The sequence below is a fragment of the Sphaerodactylus townsendi genome, linkage group LG05 (assembly GCF_021028975.2).
Source record: "Sphaerodactylus townsendi isolate TG3544 linkage group LG05, MPM_Stown_v2.3, whole genome shotgun sequence".
NCBI lineage: Eukaryota > Metazoa > Chordata > Lepidosauria > Squamata > Sphaerodactylidae > Sphaerodactylus > Sphaerodactylus townsendi.
The window spans coordinates 44,225,332-44,248,580 of record NC_059429.1 but is presented as its reverse complement, the minus strand read 5'-3'; the positions used below and the strand labels follow the sequence as shown (position 1 = coordinate 44,248,580).

General features: G+C 43.5%; 2 protein-coding genes across 7 annotated transcripts in view; both read right to left on the bottom strand.

Annotated features, from left to right (window-relative positions):
- Positions 1-23,249, bottom strand: part of ZNF644 (zinc finger protein 644) — a 60,823-nt gene that overhangs the window by 33,318 nt on the left and 4,256 nt on the right. For 4 of the 6 annotated variants that reach the window (XM_048496097.1, XM_048496101.1, XM_048496102.1 and 1 more), the window contains exon 3: positions 11,698-11,749. The exons of the other annotated variants lie outside the window; for them this stretch is intronic. The gene's annotated coding sequence lies outside the window, so the exon portion shown is untranslated. The remainder of the gene's footprint in view (positions 1-11,697; positions 11,750-23,249) is intronic. 6 annotated transcript variants of the gene reach the window in all.
- Positions 10,161-23,249, bottom strand: part of HFM1 (helicase for meiosis 1) — a 156,253-nt gene continuing 143,164 nt past the window's right edge. Inside the window, exons 36-37 of the mRNA XM_048497840.1 lie at positions 11,698-11,749; positions 10,161-10,184 (exon numbers count right to left, since the gene is read on the bottom strand). Coding sequence (XP_048353797.1) covers positions 10,161-10,184; positions 11,698-11,749 — 76 coding nt within the window. The remainder of the gene's footprint in view (positions 10,185-11,697; positions 11,750-23,249) is intronic.

The following is a 23,249-nucleotide window of genomic DNA, read 5'->3' as shown; positions in this document are numbered from 1 at the left end:
ATACAAGATTACTGTGAAAAGAGAAAACAGCATTAAGCTATCCTAACCTATCATATTGAGAAACACTCATCTCAGATTCCAGCACATGTGGCATCCTCCTCCTTTATTGATTTTTCCCCTTTCAATGCACAGACTGGTGTTGCAACAACTTAGTCAAGATACATCTATCCTCTCTTATTTCACTATAAGATTTTGACAACAAAGACCAGGTGGTATTCAGGACATATTCCAATAAATCATAAGCAGCTAAATGGTCAGGTTTTCCATAGTCAAGAATAAATCGACCCATTGGATACTCACCGTGAAGGGGTCTTCTCCTGGGTGGTCGTAGGCCATCTTGTTGGGGTTCATCCTACCCATTGTCGAAGAGGCAGGAAATCTCTATCGGGCACTTCCTGCCGCCAGTTTGCGGCCATTTTAGCTCAATATCTTGCTGTGCCGAGTATGCTTACAACAGTAATAACATTACAACAAAGAACAATAACAATGAAACAATGCAAGCACAATAACACAACAGCACCTGAGGAAGGGCCCGAGACAAATAAACAATAATGTACCATGTAAGGAGCTCTGTGAGTACTAACAAAAAGGGAGCACAGCATTAGAAAAGGAACAGACCAGGGAGGGCCAAGATGGCCTACGACCACCCAGGAGAAGACCCCTTCACAGTGAGTATCCAATGGGTCGTTCTCCTGGATGGTGTAGGGCTGTAGGCCATCTTGTTGGGATTCCCCAAGCAGTGCCCTCAGAGGGTGGGTTCTGTTTATCTCCAATGACGTGCTCCAGGATTCTCCTCCCGAAGGAGGCCTGGATGGCAGCTTCAAAGTTTAATCTATAGTGCCGGACAAAGGACGAGGGGGAGGCCCAGGTGGCAGCCCTACAGATCTCCTCCAGCGACACATGCTTAACTAGCGCAGCGTTGGTCGCCGCACTCCTGCTTGAATGAGCGGTGAGCCCCCCAGGGACTGGAAGGTTATTTGCCCTATGGGCCTCTGCAATGCAAGCCTTGAGATTAGAGCTGATGGCTGCAGCCGACATGGGCTCCCCTAAACGGGGCTGTGCCAGGTTGATGAACATGGCTTCGGATTTTCTAATCTGCTCAGTGCGGATAAGGAAGGCCTTAAGGGAACGCCTTACATCTAGATTATGCCACAATCGCTCCCTGGGATGCGTGGGCTTAAAACAAAAGTTAGGCAAGACAATATCCTGCTTTAAATGGAAGTCGGATGCTACCTTGGGTCTAAATGAGGGGTCCAGTTTTAGAACCACCCGATCAGGGAAGAACAGGCAGAAGTTAGGGTTGCTGGACATAGCCCTAATCTCTGAAACCCTTCTGGCCGATGTAATGGCCACTAACTACATGGAGCCTCCATGAGGGGAACCGATGGACCACAGCAGGCTGAAGCTGTTTCACTCCCTTCAAGAACTTCAAAACGTCTGGGTGCCTGGTGACTGGCGTCCCCTCGAACTCGGGCAGGATGGTAGCCAGAGCCGCTAATTGGGGATGAAGTGTGGAAGCCCTGAGACCCAAGCTGAAACCTTCCTGCAGGAAGTCCAGGACATTGGCTGGGGGTGCTTCCGCCTGCTCCATCTAACAAACGCCTTCCACGAGGAGTTATAGATGTTGATGGTAGACTTCCTTCGAGCTGCCAGCATAGTGTCTACAACCTTGTTTGAGTAACCTCTTCGTCTTAGCCTTCGCCTCTCAAGCGCCAGGCGGTCAGATTGAGCCACCCGGGATCCTGATGACAGATCGGACCTTGCGACAGCAGATCTAGCCGGACGGGACGCTGAAGAGGTGGGTCTATGGACATCTCTTGGATCACCGAGAACCAGGGTCTCCTCAGCCAACAGGGGGCCACCAGAATCATCTCTCTGCGCTGCTGCTGGACTCGCTGTAGAAGTCTTGGCAGGACAGACAGTGGTAGGAACGCGAACAGTAGACCTGGTGGCCAAGGAACTGAAAGCGCATCGGTGGTCCATGCCTGGGGATGATGGAACCTGGAGATGAAGGTCTGAAGCTGTGCATTCTCGTGGGTCGCAAACAGGTCTATGACCGGCTGACCCAGTCTGGAGATCAGGAATTTGAAGACTACCAGGTTCAGCCGCTATTCTGAGTTGGACAATCTGGTGCGGCTTAGCCAATTCGCCTCTGTGTTGAGGCAGCCCCTGACATGTTCGGCCCTGAGGGATGCTAAGTTGCCCTCCGCCCATAGGAGGATCTTGAAGGCTTCCTTGTGCAGACTGGAGGACCTGCTCCCCCCTTGATGATTGAGATAACACTTGGCCGAAGTGTTGTCGGTGTGGATGACCACATGGGAGCTCTGAATCCACTGTCTGAAACCTCGAAGTGCCAGAAAGATAGCCTTAACCTCCAGAACATTGATGGGGGCCTGAGCCTGAGAGATGGACCACGAACCCTGGGCCACCTGGGCGTTGAGCCTGGCCCCCCAACCCTCGAGGTTGGCATCCGTATATATGTGCATCTGTCGGTGGGGTGCAAAGACCTTCCCCTTGGAGAGATTGTTCCGGTGAGTCCACCAGTTGAGACTCATGTGCACTGACGGAGAAAGGGACAACTGTTGATCCCTTTTGAGCGAAATATGTTTGGCGAAGGGGCGCAGAAAAGCCTGCAGAGGCCTTGCATGCATCCTCCCCCACTGAATTAAGTCCATGGTGGAGAGGACAAGGCAGAGAAGGCTGGCTAACTGGAGCAGTGTGGATGATTTGGAAGACAGTACCTGTAGAGCAGCCGTCTGTATCTTCTGCACCTTGTGGCTGTGCACAGACGGATGTGTCAATCAGGGTCCCCAGATGTTCCATCCTCTTTGAGGGAAGGAGGGTACTCTTTTCCTGATTGATGACAAACCTGTAAGAGGACAGAAGGCTCTGTACCCGAGAGACATCCTGCACCGCCTGACAACAAGACCTGGAGTGGATCAGGATGTCGTCCAAGTAGGGGTGGAGATGTACCCCCTGCTGTCGCAGGAGTGCTATCGGTGCCACCAGTACTTTGGTAAACACCTGCAGAGCCGTGGCCAGCCCGAACGGGAGAGCCACATATTGGTAGTGATGGGCTCCTATCGTGAATCGGAGGTACCGGTAATGGGCTGGATGGATCGGAATATGCAAATAGGCCTCAGCCAGGTCTAGAGGCGTGAGGAAATCCCCCTGCTGGACGGCTGCTACAGTGGACCGAAGCGTCTCCATACGAAAACGGAACCATCGAAGAAAAAGGTTGACATGCGGGAGATTGAGTATGGCCCTGACATCCCCATTCTTCTTCGGAACCGTGAAGAAATGGGAGTAAACCCCCTCTGCCCATCTGGCCCCTTGGTACCGGTTGGATGGTGTGGATAGTCAACAGGTGATCTACTGCAGACAGCAGCCTGTCCCTCTTCTCTGGTTTGGAGCTGATCGGTGAGGGTAGAAATCTGTCTTTTGGCAAGCGACGAAACTCTAGAGAGTAACCACATGAAACAATCTCTAGGATCCAGGAATCCACATGTGGTCCTGTCCAGCGATGGTGAAAGGACAGGAGTCGCCCGCCGACCGGAAGACAGTCAGGCCTTGTTGTTGTTGTTGTTGGAATCTGGCTTGAAGGACTTGGTGTGTCTTCCCTGGTTCCGAAAATCGGACCTCTTCCGAAAGGAATTATTCTGGCTCCAGCTGGTCCTATTTTCCTCCCAGTTGGAGCGAAAGGATGATCAGAACTTCCGGAACGAAGGTTTGGGGGTGTAACGTGGCTTATCAGACCTCACAAAACTGGGCATAGCCTATCTGTTATCCTTGGTCTGCATTAGAATGCGTTCTAACTCTGTACCAAAGAAAATCCCGGCCTGAAAATCAAACCTGGACACCACATTCTTGGACAGGATGTCCGCTAGCCAAGGTTTGAGCCAAACTACCCTCCTGATCACCGATGCCGTGGCCATGGTACGAGCTAAGGTGAGGAGGGCATCCAGGGAAGCGTTGGCTAGGAATGACACTGCCATGAGGACTCACTCAGTTCCCTCCCTAATACCCCTGTCTTGTGGTGGGATGATGGAAAGTAACTTCTTTAACCAGACGATGGTAGCTCTGGCTATGGTGGCAGATGGGGCAAGTATTCTATGGAGCATAGCTATGCCCTCGTGGACCCTGCGCAGGAGCACATCAGACTTTTTATCCATTGGTCCTTCAAATTGCCCTGTCCGTCTCTGTGCACTAACCCCCCAGTGTGGAGGGCTGAGACGGGGCCGTCAATGAGGGTTTTTTTTTAAATAGGCTAGCTAAATGATCTGGCCCTACATATAATTTCTTGTAGGCTGAAGGGAACCCTTTCCCAGAGGCAGGATCAATCCATTCCTTCTTGATCTTGCGTTCGAATGACTCTGGGAGTGGGAAAATTTTTTGTACATCCCCCTCTACAGGAAAAATGGATGGGAGCCCTTTAGGACAACCCTTAATGAGTTTGTTGGAGGAGGCAGAGGCCTTGGCCCCAGGCTCCTCCGCTTCCGCAAAATCCCTAAGATCTAGCGCTGAGATAGTTTTGGCCATCAAGGTAGCAATATCCTCAATTTTAAACAGTCACTGGGAATGCTCAGGAGCTCCTGAACCTCTCCCTCTGGCTCTGAGAAGTGATCAGAGTCCAGGTCTACCTCCCCTTCACTAAGATTGCTCCTGTCCATGGAGTAAGGGGAGTCCTGAAGCAGCCTGGAACTGGAGGCCCTTCTAGGGGATCTGGATCTGACTCTGGTGGAGGAGGAGGGGCCATCCTGTAGGGGCAAACGGTACCTGCTCACCTCCCTTCTGATGGAGGCATTCATGAGAGCCACCAGACTCTCATGGGAGAAATTAGCCCATTCAGAGGGCAGGGCAACCACCTCCTCTGCTGAGCCCCCAGGCCTCACCTCTTGCCTGGTAGACGGACCCTCCGAGGATCCTCCAGGCGCTTCAACGGCATTGCCCGCTGGCGGAGAATGACGGGGGGGAGAGGGGATGGGGAGAAGAAGGCGCCTGTGACTCTTTGTCGCGCTGCTGCTGAGGGTGGTTTTCTCTCTCTTCTCCCTTGCGGGCATGGTGCCTAAGGCTCGGCTCCACCGAGGATGCGCGCCACCATCTGTCTCCAGACGGCCCACTCCACTTGCCAGACTGACCACCGGTATGGGAGCGAGCCAACAATGCCTCCCACTCAGCCCTGTGGCTGTTCAGGAAGGAGCGCAAAGCTCTAGCCAATGCCCTGGTGTTTTCAGCAGCAGAGCAGAAAAACCCCTCTCAGGAGAAAATGGCGCCATAGCCATTCTCCTGAGGCGATGAACTTTTGGCGGGAACAGAGGGGGAGCACAATAGCAGGCGACAGAATCGCCGGACAGACGATTCCCTGATGAAGAAGGACAACAAACATCGACAAACACAGGAATCCACACCAAAACGACACAAAAAGGACAAGACGAAGCAACAACTACAGAGCTTGGCAAAAACCCTGCTTCCTTGACTAGGCAGGAAAGATACTGGGCTAAAATGGCCACAAACTGGCGGTAGGAAGTGCATGAGAGAGATTTCCTGCCTCTTCGAAAGTGGGCAGGAGGAACCCCAACAAGGTGGCCTACACCATCCAGGAGAACAGATGTTAAGGACTTATTCTGTGTACAAACTTACCAACAGTAAGTTTGCTGAGAACTGAAACACAATCAGTGCTCAAATCTAAAAGGATAAACTAATTTGAGACAAGCGAAGAGAAAAATATGTTTTTGAAATAGATTAGATTGAAATTAATGGATTATACATTGGGGGTTAGGGAGGTTGGTGTCAAGTCACATAAGGTTTTTGAGGCAGGAGAAATTCACAGGTGGTTTGCCACAGTCTTTCTAGCAACCCTGGTCCTCCTTTGTGGTCTCCCATCCAAGAACTAACTAAGGCTGGCCCTGCTTCGCTTGCAAGATTTGACAAGACCAGGATAGTCCGGGCAATCCAGGTCAAAGAAACTATAAGATTATCTAGGAACTATCCAGCACATGTTCACCGCTATGAAATGTAAACAAGTTATACATCTAAGCCCGTGGTGGCAAACCTATGGCACTCCAGATGTTCATGGATTACAATTCCCATCAGACCCTGGCAGGGGCTGATGGGAATTGTAGTCCATGTACATCTTGAGTGCCATAGGTTCGCCATCACTGATCTAAGCTGTTAAGCAGGCAAATCTTACTAATAGGATAGTATACCTAAGCCCACTGTGAAATCAAGGGACTTAGTTTCTACAGAATTAAGTTAATGTGTCTAATTTTCTGTGCTATACAATTCTATTTCATATCAATAGCACTTTCACTTCAATACCACTAGCAGCAATGCAAGCCCCACCAGAGACAATGGATACCCCCAGAATCACTGTGTTTTTACCACTTATCTCACAAAACTTTATTGAACACATGAACCTCAATGAGGTAAACATGTAGCAAACACAATGTAATTTTGTTCAGCTGTTCAGACAATCAGCTGTTCAGACAATGCAACTGACATGCCATTCAACAGCATTCCAAGCTGATTTCACAACTGCTACAACACAAACAATTCTTACAGTTTGCCAAGGTTGTAAAAGTTACACATTCCTATGAAGAAAAGAAAATAATAGGTTAGGTTTGGTTTTTTAATTGACTAGTTTTTAGATAATGTATGGAATTACAAATGTAAAACTTTAATTATTACAATATTGAACAAAGTTATAGGGAGGTGGTAAGCTCTCCCTCACTGGCAGTCTTCAAGCAACAGCTGGGCAAACACTTGTCAGGGATGGTTAGGCTGATCCTGCATTGAGCAGGAAGTCAGTCCTGGAGGGCGCCTGAAGTCAGTCCTGTATGGCCCCTTCCAACTCTATGATAGGTTCTGCATGGGCCAAAAACAGCGGTGTGAAAACGGTGTAAACCCCTTTACACTGTTTTAAACCCTTTCACACTGTTTTAAACCCTTTCACACCGTTTTCACACTGCTGTTTTTGGCCCATGCAGAATCCACCTATGATTCTATTATTATAATATGTAGTTACACTTTTACTGTAGCTTCTAACATAAGTTGCTTTTGTACAAGTAAATACCTTGCCAGTTCTTGTCTATACATCACCACTTTCCTCTTCTGAACATTTTATCTGCTTTTGTGTCTTCTTTTTCCAATCACTCTTCCAGAGCTGCTTGCTTATCCACATCCCTAAAGAAAAGAGTGCTTGCATCTGCAACTACTGATGGAAGCACCAAATCATTCAACACCATCCCAAAGATGGACATCATCTTCACACCAGCCATGGAAAAACAACTCAAAATTTCTGGATACCTATATCTGCTACTGTACAGATATATGTCAGAAAGCAAACCAGAATGAAGATGCCTACATTGTAAAAAAAAAAAAAAAACACTACCTTGTGTGCATCTAGGTTCCATATACAGACCTGGACCTCCAAAAAAGATAAGTCACCTCATAGTGGTACATTGTAAGTTGTTTCCTTGCTACCAGACAAAGTAAGAACCCAAAATACCCCAAACCCTCTGTGGGCACAGCAGTGGTATCATGGACACAGCTTCCCAACACAATTTTAGATACTGTCCTCTGCTGCACTGGCTATCTACAAAATGAATGCATGCATGCATGCATTATGTTCTTGCAGGCTCTGTTATATAAGGGTCATAAAACAGCAACCACATCACCTGCCAACAGACAATACACTCAGTTTTAGAAGTGAATATTTAATAGAGTAGTAATGTCAACTTGTTTTCTGAATATTTGTTATTTCTAAGGATAACCAGCCACTAATGAGCAGAGAAGGTGCCAACATCATTGTTTTTTACCTCAAATTATTCAGGAAATTCAAAGCAGACAGGGGATGAAGAATTTCTACAACCTAAGTGAAGGGCACAGCCCTTTGGGGGTGGGCGGTATAATAAATCAAACAAACAAATACACCAAATGAAATTCAATAAATGTGAGAGCACACCAGGGTGGTGATCAATCTTCATGTTTGCGAACAGCATCAAGATTGGCCGTAAATACTGAAGAAATCTTGATAATCCAGAACAGATCACTAAATTCAACTAAAATTGTTGAGAATTACAAAGGACTTACAATAGAACTGCCATTATCATAGTACCTTCATTAAAAACTTTGGTGCAACCATACTTGGACTACTGTGTATACTTCCAATACTTTTTCAGAAAAGAGTATCTTAGCATTGGGCCACCAATGTGATGCAAGGGCAGGAACATTTTTTCTATAAGAAAATCTTTGTGGTTTAGAATTTAAAAAAAGAATCTGGCTCAGGGGTACAACATCTGCTTAACATGTAGAAGATCTCCAGGTAAATGTCTGACAGCTACAGTTAAAAGCATCCAGTAATAAATAGGTAATATAAAAGATCTGTACTGGAGACTTCACAGTATCACTGCCAGTCACACTGAGCAATATGAATCTTGACAGAGCAATGATCTGAACCTAGTATAAAGGAGGCTTGATGTATCATAACATAAATGTATATGTATGTGTTAAGCGCTATCGAGCTGCTTTTGACTTATGGCGATCCTATAATTAATGACCTCCAAAACATCCTATCATAGCAAAGGTCTTACAAACTGAGGGCCATGGCTTCCTTTATTGAATTCATCTCATGTTGGGTCTTCCTCTTTTTCTGTTGCCTTCAGCTTTTCCTAGCATTACTGTCTTTTCCAGTGACTCGTCTTCTCATAATATGATCAAAGTACGATACCCACAGTTTAGTCATTTTAGCTTCTAGGGAGAGTTCAGGCTTGAGTAGATCTAGAACCCCACTGATTTGTCTTTTTGGCAGTCTACAGTATCCTAAAAGCTCTCCCCCAACACCAAAATTTCAAATAAATTATTTTTTCCGTCAGCTTTCTTCATTGCCAACTTTCACACCTATACATAGTAATGGGGAATACTATGGCATGTTTTATTTTGCTTGCCAGTAATAAATCCTTACACTTAAGAATCTTTACTACCTTTTATATAGTTATGAATTAATTCAAAGTCCCTGTTCCCCACACAGTAGTACAACTCAGGGTTATACAATGAAACTGATTGACAGGAGATTCAAAAGCAACAAAAGCAACTACTACTTAACATAGCGGTTTGGATTTCACAGTAAATCTTTGGGCCATTATGCATGCAATGCTTACCTTGGGGCTCTTCTCTGTGTAGTGGACTTATAGTGGGGTCTCCTCAGGTTTCTCTGTTTACACATGAGGAGGCCCTCATTCCTTGCCTTGGAGCTTTTCCCAGGCCTGGTTGCCCGAACTCTGCCCATCAACTAATTTTTAAAGGCACACATCTCATTATACCCGGTAGTCAAGATTGCTGGCTTAGCTCTTTAAACTGCATTTATATCAATATTACTTTCCAAAAAATACCCCCACACACAACGAAATAAGCAAAGCAATTTTCTGCACCACATGCTGCTAAAGAAGGGGACATGTGATAGCGTTGATATTTTCTCCTTCTCCCCTCCACACACACACTTCTTGCTGCTTCTGCTGCTGCCACCAGAGGACAGTTTGACTGGTTATTTCCAAGTACTCTCTGTTGTTATTATAGCAATATCTCGCTATATCAATATGAGACTGCAGAGGTGGTGTGTTTTGGCTAAGCCATGAGTGAGCTTCTTTTCTTTGACTTGAAGGAGCTGGCAACATGAAAGGGGGGAGATGAGGAAAGGCATGAGTACAGTGCGAGGCAGTGGGAAGGGTGAAGCTAGGTAGGCTGGCTGTGAGCAGAGGGAAGATGTCTGGGGCAAAGCTGTGTTCACTGGCAAATTTGTTCTGCTCTGGAAATGAAGCAAATTACAATCGTGCTAAAAGTGGTCCAGCCTGCCATGGAGAGAATGGAAAGTGAAAGTGGGGCTTGAGAAAATATGTTTGTACAAGAAATCTTGCTGCGACAAACATTTGCCCCCTTTGCACAGCAGACACCTTGTGCATAATCAGCCTTTAATAACAGGATGGAGGGGGAGGGGGAGTTTTTGACAATTCTCCCTTCCAGTGTGTGCCCCTTACACTGTCCCTAAGTCATGGAATTTACTGCCATACAATGTGGTAATAACCGCTAGCTCAATTCTTTTAAAGGATTAGGCAAATGCATGAAGGATAGTTGTGTCATTTATAATTGCTGTGAAATGGACCTGTTCAGAGGCCATATTCTTCTGAATACTGGAAGATAAGGAATGACACAGTAAGGAGTGACATCTTCATATCCTGTTTGCAGACTTCTCATGGTATCTGGCAAGTCACTGTTAGAAGCCAGATGCTAGACTAGATAGAGCCTCAGGTTCACTCAGCAGAGCTTTTCTTAGGTTTCTAAGCAAAAAAGGGTCATGTACAAACAATCATCATCACCACCACGCCCTAATTGCAAGCAGCTGCCTGACCCTTGACTGAAGATAATACTGGGACAGGTACAACTTCCCAATTCTTATGTTAGAATACTTTGCAATTAAAGATACACCAATTCTTAAAAATCTGTTTCTGAAAATAAGTTAGTTCAGCAATGTTAGTATTTTGTTTAGTAACAAGTTCCTTGAGCAAAACCAATAGAACAGTGATGGCGAACCTTTTTGAGCCCGAGTACCCAAATTGCAACCCAAAACCCACTTATTTATTGCAAAGTGCCAACACCGCAATTTAACATGAATAGTGAGGTTTTAGTTTAGAAAAAATGGTTGGCTCCGAGGCGTGCGTTACTCAGGAGTAAGCTTGGTGGCAGTCAGTGGCTTTGCTTTGAGGCAACCGTGCAACTCTTCCAACCTAGGAGGGTTTATTCAGAAGCCAGCCCCATTGCCAGCAACCAAGCTTACTCCCAGGTAAAGGATCGCGCTTTAGTTCTTTGCATGAAAATCAGTGGGGTTTAACAGCATTTAACAGGGTTACCTACACTGCTTCCCCAAAACTAGGTCTTAATGCTAATAATTGAGCCCAGTGACCCAGGCCAGCCTAGATGTGTGTAGGGGTGTGGGGACGACTCTGTTTGCGCATGCCCACAGAGAGGGCTCTGAGTGCCACCTCTGGCACCCGTGCCATAGGTTCGCCACCACTGCAATAGAATAAAACAAAGTTAAACGTAAAGTAAGCATATAACATTTTACTGTCATAAAATAAACTTGTAAGAACTTTTTAAAGAAACCACTATTGCCAAACAAATGGCAACATCAACCAAATATTTATCACAGCTTTATGATGAAGAAGCCCACATATTACTTGTTCCTTTCCCATGACACCACATAAGGGCTCCTTCCATTCAGCAAACAGCAATCTTACTCTAACACGTGTAGCCCATACCACCATGCATGCTCTAACTCTGCACTATTTTCTCCACCTCTCCAGCTTTATTCCCTTCTTGTATCTTTTGTCAGAACCTCCTAAGGGAATTGCTGCTGTTATTCTCTTCTCTTACATACCTGAGATACTCTGAATAGTGGCAACAGTAATACTGGAAGTCTCACTTTCCATGCTCACATTCTGACTACAGTCTCTTACACTCTGACTTTCCAATTGTGCAGGTCAATTTCTCTATTAATTTTTTATGAAAGAAATAATAACTTGTGCTCCTTTCAATGACTATCACAGAGAAGAACAATTAAAATCATACTCAACATTTCACTTTGTTAATTGTTATTAATTATTGGCCCAAGAGAACCATACATTTCTAGAAGTTTTCACTACTTACTTTAGGCTGATTTTCTTCAAGCTGCAAGTCCAAATCCACTACAAAGACAAACCTATAAACAAAACATAAACATCTGTATAGAAATCTACCTTAAAACTATATTTTTATACTCTTGACAGGGAAACAGGCTGTATGAAAAAATAATGAGAATAACTGAAATTTAACATGGAACATTTATTCACTCTCAGTATTTGATTAATGACAGTACAGAGTTGAAACTGGAAAAAAAACTTTCATTTGTCTTATACTAACATAACTTCTTTCAACCCACTTCAGTGTTTTAGTACCCTTGTAATTTCCACATTTATTAACTTACTTTAAGGTTGTAATTGGGAAAAGTTTACTGCTGGTCTATACTACAAGACTGAGATCAGTCTGCACAAATAGGATTTCTCTATCAAGCGTACATTTTGATGCCCATCTCCTACATTTTGTTCTCCAACTGAAGGCTATAAACATGGATAAACAACAGTAGTCCAGTGGTATTTCATCGAAGATACTTCAGCGAAAGATAATCACATGTAGCTCTGTTTATCAACATCAGTAGAATCATGTATGTTAAGCACTTAATTTTGTAACTTGGGAATCAAATATTTGCACCAAGATAACACAGATACACATGGAAGAAAAATGTTCAATCTGTTTGTCATCACATTACGTACATCAAAGTATCGCTCCTTTTTGCTCACTATCACTGGAAAACAATCACTACAGAGAAAATTAGGCACAGTTTATTGGGTACAGAAAGAAAAAGGATAATCAAGGAATGAAACAAGTTTAGATCTAATTTGAAAGCAAATGAGGACTCAAAGATTATAGCAAGTGATTTGGAAATAAATTCAAGTTGCCAGGGTTAGATGAACTACATTCAAGGGTATTAAGAGAACTGGCAGAAGAAATCTCAGAATCACTTGCTATAATCTTTGAGAACTCCTGGAGAACAGGAGAAGTCCTGGCAAACTGCAGGAAGGCTAAGGTTGTCCCCTTCGTCAAAAAGGGGGGGAAAAGAGGACCCAAACAATTACTGTCCAGTAAGCCTGACATCAATACTAGGAAAGATTCTACAGCAGATCATTAAACAGTCAGTAAGAACTTAGAAGGGAATACTGAGATCATTAAAAGTCAACATGAGATTCTCAAAAACAAATCATGCCAGACTAATCTTATCTCTTTTTTTGATAGAGTGACAAGGTTGGTAGATGAAGGGAATGCTGTGGATGTAGAATACCTTGATTTCAGTAAGGGCTTTCATAAAGTCGCCCATGATATTCTTGCAAAAAAGCTAGTAAAATGTGGGCTAAACAATGCTAATGTTAGATGGATTTGTAACTGGTTGACTGACAAACCCCAAATGGTGTTCACCAATAGCTCATCTTCATCCTGGAGGGAAGTGACTAGTGGGGTGCCACAGAGTTCTATTCAGAACTATTCAATATTTTTATAACTGACCTGGATGACACAATAGAGGGCATACTACGGTAATCAAATTTGCAGATGACACCCATTTAGGAAGGATAGCTAATACCCCAGAGGACAAAGTCAGAATTCAAAATGACCTTGAAAGATTAGATTAGGCCAAAACTAACAAAATGAATTTCAATAGAGAGAAATGTAAGATACTACATTTGCAATGCAATACAGAACAATTCCTCCAGCCTAAGCCTGCAGACTTCAATGGGCTTAGACTGGAGTAACTCTGTTCTAGATTGCGCTGTTAGACAGAAACAATTAAATGCACAGATATAAGACGGGTCATACCTGATTTGACATCGGTACATGTGAATGGGATCTGGAAGTTTTAGCAGACCACAAGGTAAACATGAGCAACAGTGTGAAGTAGTAGCTAGGAAAGCCAATGCAATTCTGGGGGTGAATCAACAGGAGTATACTGTCCAGATCAAGGGAAGTATTACTATCACTCTATTCTGCATTGGTCAGATGTCACCTGGAATATTATGTCCAGTTCTAAGCACCACAATTCAAGAGTGATATTGAGTAGGTGGGGAATATCCAGAGGAAGGTGACCAAAATGGAAAAAGGTCTGTAATCCATTCACTAAGAGAGAGAGACTTAGGGAGATGGGTGGACGGGATGGTTCTTGTGGCCTCTTTCAACTCTTATGATTCTACAATTCTACGTTGATAGTCAATTGGTTGCACTGTCTGAATTATCTGATTTATGACAAATAATAAATTTCTGTTCTATACATTTTGGATGACTCACTGAATTGCTGAGTATGGAACAGGTGATAAAATTGTAGGTTTTAGATATTTTTGAATATCATGTAATATTTAGTTTATGGAACAATATATGGAAAGATTATATAAAATATATAGGCAAAGAATGAGTAGAAATACAATAATGGCATCAAAGGCTCACCAAAAAGATATGAAGAGAAGGAATGGTGATGGACAGGATGCCCTAGAGCAGTGGTGGCGAACCTTTGGCACTCCAGATGTTATGGGCTACAATTCTCATCAGCCCTTCCCAGCATGGCCAATTGGCCATGCTGGGAAGGGCTGATGGGAATTGTAGTCCATAACATCTGGAGTGCCAAAGGTTCACCACCATGGCCCTAGAGGTAATGGTCAAGATTTCAGAAACACTGAAACAGCAGATTCAAACAATTACAAACTAAATCAAGCAATTAGAAGAATTCAAGAAAAATTAGACAAGCAATAGAGAGCAATCTGAAGACAAGTGGAAAACATACTACTTATATTTTCTTTAAAAATGAGGAGCAGAGAATGAGGTAGCTGAAGAGATACATATACATTATTGAGAATCCTCTTGATGTATTATGTTGAAATGGTGATAAAAGGGGATGGAAAATATTTTAATACATCATGGATAGATAGCAATAATATGTAATCTAAATGTTGGAGAAGTTTTTTAAAGACATTTACAATAGTAATTACCATTCCATTTTTTCCCTCAACTATTCGATTTCACTCTATAATATTGACTAAAATTACTATTGTGTCTATCAAGTATTGCTAAGATTTATTATGATTATCACCATTTAATGCACATTATTTATATCCCTATTTACTGCTCATAATTTTTGCTATTATCTTTTATTGTTCATTGCTAATATATCATTGTTTATTACATGTCTTTGTTTCTCTTTTTGATGCCATTATAATTGCTATTGGATATGGTTTCAGTTCTTTTTTCAGTTCTGTTAACTGAAATATTAACAGAGATCTGTGACTGTTTCGTTTATTTTAAAAAACAGATATATAACACTGCTTAATTATTTGGATATTTAGAATCAGAACCACTGGAAAAATAGAGAAGTAGTACATGAGAGTGGTATAGTAAGTTATGCTATTCTACCAGCACTGATTTTTGGTGGCCATTTTCTTTTCATATCAAGCACTGACATTTCCTACTGCACTCTCTCTTTAAGCCTGAAGGTGGCAACAATTAACTTGTGCTCTTTTCAATCTTTGTGAAGGTAGTTAGCACTACTGCTTTATAGTTAAATAAACACCTCCATTTCAGCTACATACAGCTGCAAAACAAAACTTCTTTGATTTTAATATTAAATTAACTTTCCTTTTTCATTATTCCTATCAAAAAACTTAAATGCAATTGGTCAGCAAAGCATATTCAACATAAAAAATACACAAGGGCTGGATGTTTACAAGTAGAAACATGCAAAAATTCAAAGAAAACAGTCTTGCTTCTCCACTTTCCCATTAAATAACACACTGTCCTACCGGTTTTTAGTCAATGTGAAGATTTTCTTCCCAACTGTTTGTAACACAGTCATACTCAGCCAATGCCTCCAGCGCATGGTGATTTTCAGTCAGACTTCCAGCCATGTCTTTATACCACCCCTCTAAGTTTCTAGCCTCCACTGCCTGCTCTTCTCTTAACCCGCAACTGCATTCTTTTCAAACTCTTTCTTCACAATTCTCACTGACCTCCAACTTTCAATCTCCTATCCAGTGATAGCATAGCTTTTTTTGTCATCAAATCACAGCTGACTTATGGCAACTCCATAGTTTTTAAGGCAAGAGACGTTGAGAGGCTGTCGACTAGGGCTGACCCTGCTTAATTTCCAAGATCTGACAAGATCAGACTAGCTTGGACTATCCATATTATTTAGTGTTGGGAGATAGATTTAATCTCTCTGGCTTTTTTTTGGTGAATCAGCAAAAACATGGATCAACAAATTCTGGCTGGCTTTCACTAGCAACCACTAATTTAGGATGCCTAAAACACCAGTCCTAGTAGATGTTTTGACTGAAATTTCACAATTGGATATTAGATTACTTCTGAAGCTCAAACCAACTTTGGAGCCTACTGCTAGAAATGTGAAGGACTACGGGGGGGGGGGGGGGGGGGAAAACACACTTACTTCCTGTCTTTCCCCAGGACTTTTTTCAGTTTTTCTGACAGAAAACCTGGAAAATTTGGGTAGTAATAAAAATGTAAAAATCTTCTATGATTTTTTTTTCAAAATGAGCAAAATACATCTTAAAGCAGGAGTTTTTACACTCAGAATGTAAAGCAAGAAAAAAAACCTGAGAGCTTTTTCAACTTTTCCAAAGGGAAAATTGGGAAATTTGGGGAGCCCTGAAAGCAAACCCTCTTATGCTGTAAATACATACAATATTTACAAGATCTTTTTGTGTATGCTTACATGTAAAAAAGGGGAAATATTTTTTCCCTGTATATTGTCGAAGGCTTTCACGGCCGGAATCACTGGGGTGCTGTGTGGTTTCCGGGCTGTATGGCCGTGTTCTAGCAGCATTCTCTCCTGACGTTTCGCCTGCATCTGTGGCTGGCATCTTTAGAGGATCTGAATGCTGCTAGAACACGGCCATACAGCCCGGAAACCACACAGCACCCCAGTTTTTCCCCTGTAACTTCAAAATGTCTAAACGTTTTACATCTCTGCTTACCAGACCCTGCCAATTTCAAGCTGAAGCAGCAGACTAGTCCCTGCAGTACCAGCTTTAGGAGTGCTTTCAAAGCCAGCCCAACCACAGGGGCAAACACAAGCAAGTCTAGGCCATTTGCTTTACCTCCTTCACCACACTATACTCATTCTAAGTACTGTCAAACAGGGCTCACACAAAAATCCAAGAGTTTATTAGTATGATATTAATACAGTAAGATATTGTAGTTATACAATAAGATACAAGTCCCTCTGGAGTACGATATAAAAATAGATGAAGTGCCTTGAAAGTTCCTGCTCTATCATTATATAAATAATAATTGGTCCCAGGATACAACTGGAAGGTATGTCACAGAATACTTGGACGAGTCAAACAATCCTGACATGTAGACTTCCTGGAGAATCTAAGATATGACACATTCTGTTCCATGATGGCAAAAATGTGATGTATAACAGTAATATTAACCAATATTTATAACTACCGTATTTCCCAGAAAATAAGACAGTGTCTTATATTAATTTTTGCTTCCAAAGATGCCCTATGTCTTATTTTCAGGGGATGTCTTATCCGCTCCACAGCTGCATGCTCTGGTCGACGGGCATGCTTCCAAACAAAAACTTTGCTACGTCTTACTTTCGGGGTATGCTTTATATTTAGCACTTCAGCAAAACCTCTACTATGTCTTATTTTCAGGGGATTTCTTATTTTCGGGGAAACAGGGTAGCACATCATTTTAAAAAACACTAAAGCAATCAATAGATTTTAAAAAGAGAAATCCTGTCTGTAGGCACAAATTCAGAGATAAAGAAAATATGAGTGTTTCACAAAAAGGGAGAATAGGGAAAGGTGGTCAGGTAGGAAAAAGGTGTGGATCTTCAATACCTCTTCATAAGACAAACGCGAGTGCATCATGAGGCAGGCATTCCATGTTAATGATAGAGTGTGATAGAAGGATTTCAGCAAAACATCAGGAACTTGAAGAGTCATGGAGCAGGAAAGAGACAGCAAAAGGCAAAAGAAATGAGCACTATCAGTGATGGAAAAATCCTCCTTCTTTTGAATAATTATTGCCAATTATGAGTGGCACCCTCAAGCATTTGGAAAAATAGACTTTTTATCAAAAGTTATAAATTGAATTGCTAACATTTTATATATGCATGTTCTCATCCTTGTAGCATGTGTGACTTTGTCAACATAAATTTATTGAGCTTACTCTAGTCTCCAGACAGATCTAGGGTACATACTATTTTTTAAATTACATCCCAAACACAGCAAACAGATTCACTACTTTACTGCAGGATTGTTTCATTAATTACGATTTCATTATGACTTGGGGTACATGTGAATCCAGATTCTGCTCTAAAATTACATTTACATGTAAACAACATTTGTTGGTTTCAGAACTCAAGCAGTTTTTTGGAAGAGGAATGAGTTCAGCAATCAACAGAGGTTATTTGCTGCCTAGTGCAGTGAAGAATAAATGTGCTGACCATGCATAGGCCAAAGCAACACATAAACCCAAAATACATCTCATTTGACACAGTGAAAGACTAATTTGAGTCTGAAGGATTGACTCAAATAAAAAGGACATTACAAACAGTGAAAAATTGCATTTCAAGCACATTATTTACAAGCTTCACAGCATTAATAAGCAAGAAGCAGAGGTTTAAAAGAAATGTAATAGAAAAACAAACCCTCGTGCAGAACAGAAAGAATTATGATCCATCTAGGAGATAGAAAAGGCAAGCTAAGTGGAAGATCTCACAACTGAAGAAAGATATCAAAGATGAATTACAAAAGGTAGGACAGAATAAAAGCAGTCCACTGAGTTGCAGCATTCATTTACTTGCAAGTTTTATTACAAGATCAGAACCCGACCATGCCATTTGAATTACCAACTTTGGCTACTAAAGAAAAGCATGTATTTTCCCGCAAACCCCATTCAATGTTCTGTTGAGTCTCCAATACATTCAGTTATCAGGATGTATTTTACTGATTTTTAATCTTTTTGTTCAATCATCATTCAACCTTGCATTGGAATCACTTACAGCACATTTGACATATTATGTAATAAATGGATAATAATGCTAGAGATAATTTTAATAGATAATTTCATAATAGATCTCATTTCATTTTTAGCTGTTGTTCTATGCCAAATTCTGCTCCACAGATTAAAAATCAACTAGTCACTAACCAATCTGACACACTACCCCAAATCCCCCAAATTTAAAACGCAAGAATACAATCAGATGTTATCCATATTATATCACAAGATAATCAAATTATGTATTGTTCCTAAATAAAAGTTAATAAGGAAAGGTTTATGATTGCACTTCTCTCTCAAACAATTAAGTTGTATTCTTCAGGTAGCAGGCACAACAAAGGCACAACAATCATATGGCTGTTATGGCAGATAGAATGAAACCACTCACACACACAAACCCCCAACATGTAGTCATAATTCCATATCATAATATCCAGACAGGATACTGCAAAGGGGGTATTGTAGTCTCAGCCTACCTATCCCATGAAACATATCCACTGTTGAATCACAGAGTTGGAAGAGACCAAGAGGGCCATCAAGTCCAGCTCCATGCCATGCAGGAAGTTCATCCAGCCTGTTTAAAAACCTCCAAAGGAGACTCCACAAGTGAATTCCACTGTCGAACAGCCCTGACAGTCAGAAAGTTCTAGTCCATGTCCTAGGTCTCTAGTTGAGTCCATGTCCTAGTCTCTGAGGCAGCAGAAAACAAGCTTGCTCCCTCTTCTACATGACATACCTTCAAATATTTTAACATAGCTATCATGTCCTCTCTTAACCTTCGCTTCTCCAGACTAAACATCTCCAGTTCCCTGAGTCTCTCTTCGTAGGGCAAGCATTCCAGACCTTTTACCATTTTGGTTGCCCTCCTCTGGACTTGTTCCAGCTTGTCAATATTCTTAAATTGCGATGCCCAGTACTCTAGGTGAGGTCTGACCAATGCAGAGTGGTACAATTACAGAGTGGTACAATAGATCCACCGATCTAGACACTACACTCCTATTGATGCAGCACAGAATTGCATTGGTTTTCTTGGCTGCCATATCACACTGCTGATTCATGTGGTCTACTAAGACTCCCAGATCCCTTTCACATGTAGCGTTGTCAAGCCAGGTATCACCCATCTCGTATCTGTGCATTTCATTTTTTCTCCCTAAGTGTAGAATCTTTATCTCTGCTGAAATTCATTTTGTTAGTTTTGGCCCAGCTCTCTAAGTCTTTCAGTTTTTAAATCCCTATAAAAATACTGAGTGTACTTTTTTGTTAATTTCACCATGACATGCCTCTGAAGTTGCCTGCAGATCAGGTGAAACATTAGGAGTAAAAACTACCAGATCATCCACACACTGTTGATTCTGGCCATAAAAGCCTTCAACAATACATAATTCATAGTATCAAGAAGTTTCTGGTCAGCTTGCCCTGACCTCTTCCATAACAGAACTAAAATTGTATTGTCAAAAGCTTTCATGGCCAGAATCACTAGGATGTTGTGGGTTTTCTGGGTTGTATGGCCGTGTCCCAGTAGTATTTCCTCCTGACATTTAATCTGCATCTGTGGCTGACATCTTCAAAGGATCTGGTGGAAGTAAAGCAAGTAGAGTAAATATACCCGTGAAAAGCCCAGGGCGGGAGAAAGAACCATTTGCATTGGTTAAGTAACTTCAACTTCAGTGTTACATGCAAATGCTAAAATGAGGAAAATTCCACTTAACATATGCAAATTATACTTGCAAAACTGAACCTTTAACACTCTTAACAAATGCAAATGATTCTTTCTCCCACACTGGGTGTTTCACTGGTATTATTATTATTTTTATTTATTATTTATTATTTCGGCTTTTATACCGCCCGATCCCCGAAGGGCTCCGGGCGGTGAACAGCAAAAATTCAGAGACAACAGGAGCAAAACACACATACAATACAAATACATAGGCTCCATCTCATGTCAACACTAAAATAACCTAAAACCAGCGGAAACAATTAATACATAAAAAGCAGGCGTCCAAGCTCAAATTTAAAACCTACCCCCAGAAAAGGGGGGGGACGGTGGAGCCCCTCCAATATGAGGGGACCCACAGTGTAAACAGCTACAGACAACAAGGGCAATAATAGAAGACAGTAGGGGGCACCACATCAGCGGCAGTGACTTACTCCAAAGGCCGATTGGAACAACACAGTCTTACAGACCCTGCCGGAACTCACCAAGGTCCCTTGGGGTGATTAACTGAGGGAAGGGAACCCACCAGGCGAGTGCCAGTGCTTTGTAAAGGTCCTGGCCCAGCGTGGAAAGCCAACAGCATCATCGAGGGGCCAGGGATCACCAGCAAGTTGGCCTCTGCTGATGCCAGAGGCCGAGTGGTGACAGATGGGGTGACGTGGTCCCGAAGATCTGAGGGTCCCAGGTAACAAGGCCTTAAAGGTCAAAACCCACACCTTGAAGATGATTCGGAATTAGAGCTGGAAGCCAGTGCAGCTGAAGCAACACAAACTGAATATGGTCTCTAAAGGCGCCACCTGTGAAAGGCAAAGTGAGCCGCCGCATGCTGGACCAACTTTAACTTCCGAATCAAACGCATAAAGGCCAGCGTGGCGAGTTACAATAGTCCCCAACCTGGAGGTGACCGTTTTGCATGGATCACAATTGGCCAAGGTCCGTTTAGGAGAGAAAGGGGGCCAACCAGACTGGCGAAGATGGAAAAACGCATGGTCTGGGTTGTAAGGGCCACCTGGGTCTCCCATTGAAAGAGACGAATCCAGGTGGACCCCCAGACTACTGAGCCGAGGAGGAAGATGGCGTAATGAGACCCCCTCCACACACCGGCAGCTGGAAATCCCCAGCCTCTCCTTGGCAGCCCAGCCAGAGGGACCTCCGTCTTCCGTGGATTCAGTTGCAGCCTGCTCTGAAACCAGCCAACCAGTTACCGCCTCCAGGCAATGCTGGAGAGCCACAGGGGGGCGGCAGCCGCTCCCCCACTCCATGCGGCAGAATGAGCTACAGGTGTCATCAGCGTACTGATGACTAGATCAGCCCAAAGCTCCAAACCACCTTTAGGCAAGAGGTGGTCGCATATAGATGTTAAATAACAGCGGGGAATGCTTAGTGCCCCCTGATCTCCATAATGAAGCCCAGACACCTCCCGAGGCTTCATCCCGCGCTACCACACTTGCTGGCTCCGACCCGGGAGAAACTTGAGGCAATCCCACTGAAGGACCCAGTGCCGCGCACCCCAGAGGCGGCCAGGCAGTGGGTCAAAAGGTGAAGTGATCGACCATGTATCAAGCGCTGCGGTGGAATCTAACAAAACCAGCAGCGCCGATCCGCTTCGGTCAAGCTGTCACGGAGCGCATCTGTGATGGCGGCGAGAGCAGTCTCCGTCCCATGCCCAGCACGGAAGCCGGACTGGGGGGGGGGGGGGGGGGGGGGATCGAAAGCCGATGTGTCATCCAGGGGAAACCCTGAAGCTGCTCCAGCACCCACTCTACTCAATTACCTTCCCCAGAAACAAAAGATTCGAGGCAGGCGGTAAGTGGCCAGATCCCTGTGAGGATCTAACGATGGTCTTTTTAAGAGTGGGCGTGAGTTACCTCCTTCAACCCATCCGGAGAAGACTCCCTTGCTCCAAAGGGAGCCATTGATGATATTCAACAGATGGGGTGCGTAGCTCCCGCCCGGCAAACTTTTATAAGCCAGGAGGGGCAACGCGGATCCAGAAGACGAGTAGTAGGTCTAACAGCAGCCAAGACCCTGTCAACAAGCGACATCGGAGAGCAGGGAGAACTAGGGTGAAACTTGGGCCCGAAGACTGACAGGGAGCCTCCAGTTAAGCTAATTGTAGACAACGTGGTAGGAAAGGGTCCTGGCGGAGCTGACGTGACTTTATCTACAAAAAAAGCTCATAAATGCCTCACAGCCAGCTTGTAATGGAAGTGTTTGTGAACCTCTCTGATAAGGAGGTCAGGGAACCCGGAGTATCTGAAATAATTGTGCCCGAGCTGAGCTAGCAGACGCCTGAGAGGAGGAAAAGAAAATGCTCTCTTTGCCTCGCCCGTTTGCCATCTCATGAGGCCTTCATAAGCGTCCTATAAGATGTTCGCGCCCAGCGTCGTCCACGAGATTTCCCTCCACACTCGCTCTAGTCGTCTAAGCGCCCGTTTCATGTGGCGCCCAGCTCCCTCCCGGTATACCAGGGAACCTGCCGAATACTGAGAAGAGGGCGAGGGGCTCTTTAATCTACGATGGCATTGGGAGAGCGGGGAATTCCCAGTCCACCCACCTGCTCATCGAGTGTGCCAACGGGTTCAGGGGCCCGTAGAGCATTCAGGAAGCCAAGTGGATCCATAAGTCTCCACGGGCGGGCATAAATCAGCCCCTCGCCTAGACGGGGTTTACTTGCTTTACTTCCACCAGATCCTCTGAAGATGCCAGCCACAGATGCAGGCGAAACATCAGGAGAAAATACTACTGGAACATGACCATACAACCTAAAAAAACCACAACATCCTAGAACTAAAATTCTTAATACACGTTCAAATGAATGGAAAATTGTTCTGTTTAGAACAGAAAAATCATTGCCCTCATCTAGAAAAGCAGCAATAAA